The 2,702-nt window shown below is 33.4% G+C and overlaps 1 protein-coding gene across 1 annotated transcript; it reads right to left on the bottom strand.

The window, feature by feature from the left end:
• Nucleotides 1-479: 479 nt before the first annotated feature.
• Nucleotides 480-2,417, bottom strand: LOC135837206 (uncharacterized). The gene has a single exon (XM_065352407.1). The coding sequence runs from the start codon at nucleotides 2,415-2,417 to the stop codon at nucleotides 480-482; it is 1,938 nt and encodes a 645-aa protein (XP_065208479.1).
• Between the last annotated feature and the right edge of the window lie 285 nt (nucleotides 2,418-2,702).

Here is a 2,702-nt window from a genome sequence, read left to right as displayed (position 1 = left end):
GTAATTTTAATCAGAGGGGTAAACTTTTCCACAATACCTAAACGTGGTGGGTAGAGAGCCCTGGGATTAGCAAGACCCACATACACATTTCGTCTGGGAGAAACTGGAAAATAATTTGTTGAGATTAAATCCATTATTATTATAAGTTCAAAAAATAAGTAGTTGACATCTATTTATAGTTTTTCACTGTGCCCACCGCCATCCCGTGACTGAATGTATTCATTATTTATAGTCACGCACAGTGTCCCATGATGAATGAATTGTTAATCCAATTAGATGATTTTTAATGAAAAAATAATTCTTATCAGATAGAATGAAATGAGATGAAATCATATATGAGTATAGCCAATTAGATAAAACCCAATGAAATTATTATCTACCCAATGAGAGATGTAGGAATGAATCTATTTATTGTTTTTTTCTGTAGGCCCACCATCCACCCGCGACACTAGTCGCGCCACAGAATATTTTTTTATTTTTTAAATGAAACCATATGGTTTAGTATTGTAATCATCACAAATGATACGTTTGTCAAAATTAAAGAACAGCCTTTTTGTATCAGGCTCGTTAATAAGCTGTTTTGTGAGCCTATCACGACATATTTTAGTGTTTTCAGTCTTAACTTCTATGACTTCTTTATCTATCATCTGTTCAAATACCTGACCGTTTATCAGTTTAGCATTTTTATTATGAAGTCTGAAACCTTTAGCTTTGGTGCATTCTTTACCTTCATTGGTGATGAAATAATAAGTCTTGGGACCAATTGTTACAAATTTCTTAATATAGGCACCTTTGAGTTCATCTGTCCATTCGCCTAATAAATCACCAGTCTTAATCTTATTATTACCAGTACAAATGTATACCACAGAGTCTGTATCACAATAAATGACTTTCATACCTAGTTCATCTAGCACCTCGAATAAACGTAAACGAGCATTAGCAGTTGTGTAGAGGGCTATCATTACGTTGGTGTTAAAACTATTCTCCACGAAATTATTTTTATAAGTGAAGTTTACTTGAATGAGCTCTTCACTTATGAAGAAGGTGTTATTTATTTCTATAGACTCATCAAGTAAAATCTCATAAAATCTAGATGGTTCAGTAATGAATTCTGTTTGAGAAATGTTATTTCTCTGTCCAAACTTTCCGTATAAGGAATTCATGCATAGTTTGGACAGGTTTCTCTTCACAGGGTTAGTTTTTATATTTTCTAAATCTAATGCAATACCTTGCCTATCTAAAATATCTTTAACATATTCCTCATCTGAGGGGTATGAATGAGCACTACTTTCTAACTTAATTTTCATAAAATCTCTAATATAATCCTTAAAAATATTATTACTAGCCTCGAAATGCCATACTTCATAGATATTCAACATTTTATAACCTTTTTCGAGAGCTTTGGCAACTTCAACAGTACTCCATGTACCTGTGAGTGCTCTCTCTGACTCATTATGGTTACAATTACGTTGCTGATTTTCAGCACATTTTTTACATAGAGGGAATACAAGTTTCTCAGATTTTTCCATCTTAACCTTTGTTGGTAAGACAGGAATGTGGAGATTGTTAGGAGGCAGTATTTTACATTTGATTACACCAAACCACTTGGGATTGTATTGAGGGGGATTGAAATATTTTACAGGGTGTCCAATTGGGTAATTATCATAAAACATTACAGTAGGATATAAAGAACAGACATCAATATAGTTGATTTGGGTGTTTTCAGTTGAGGTTGCTTTGAGCTTGAAAGCCTCAACTCTACCACCGTAATAGGCATCTCTACTTTTTATTGGCTCAATTACTTCAATATTTTTATAGGTTTTATACAAGGGGGAATTGAGCCAATCACATTCCCAAATTTCAACTAAATTATAACCAGCTTTTTTTATATTTTCAGACCTTTTAAGAGTTTTTTTATACAAGTCAGACATGCGTTGTTTATTTTTAGTATTTACTTTATTAGGTGTGTAGCATTTAGGGCATCCGTGCCAGAAACATCCATGATATTGGTATACAGTCTTGGTAGTTTTATCATAACCATCAACTTTAGCACCACATATCTTAGCTTCACCACCTTGAGTAGCACATCTGATATTAGTATTTTCGAAAGATTTTAACCAAGTAATTGATGATTTCGAATATTGTTCGCAAGTATCATCTTCGAACACTGCTAAAGTGTTTGGTTTCAAGTATTTGGATCTGAATATACTCATACAAACGCTTGGGAGGGTCATATATCTAAATGGGTCTACATTAGCTATTTCTAAGAACTGTTCCCTCAATGCGATACAAGCCCGTCGCAAAATATCTACATCAGAGTCACAGTATTCTCTAAGTTCTTTTTGGAAATCAAACACATCATCTTGATGTGCCTTATACCAATCTTTGAACTTTTCTGTAGCTTTTTCTCCTACCATTGTGTCAATACAGTAGTGTTTCATATCAGGTATTTTTCCAACATAGTTTTGGTTAGCCACAGTATTAAACATGTGTGGAAAATATCCCTTTTTCAACTCTGTTAGACCAAATGTTTCAGGGAAAGAGGCGAGAGGAGCAGCAATAAAATTATGAGAGTCAATTATTTTCAATTTAATACTAAGAACTTCAAGAAGCATCAGCTTACTGCCAGTATAAATAGTATATGGCTTGATAGTATTTTTTACCAAGTATTGCATGATAAAATGAGAATCGTAACCTTTAGC

Source organism: Planococcus citri, chromosome 1, assembly GCF_950023065.1.
Source record: "Planococcus citri chromosome 1, ihPlaCitr1.1, whole genome shotgun sequence".
Lineage (NCBI taxonomy): Eukaryota > Metazoa > Arthropoda > Insecta > Hemiptera > Pseudococcidae > Planococcus > Planococcus citri.
The sequence above is the reverse complement of the archived record's forward strand: the minus strand, read 5'-3'. Positions and strand labels throughout refer to the sequence as shown.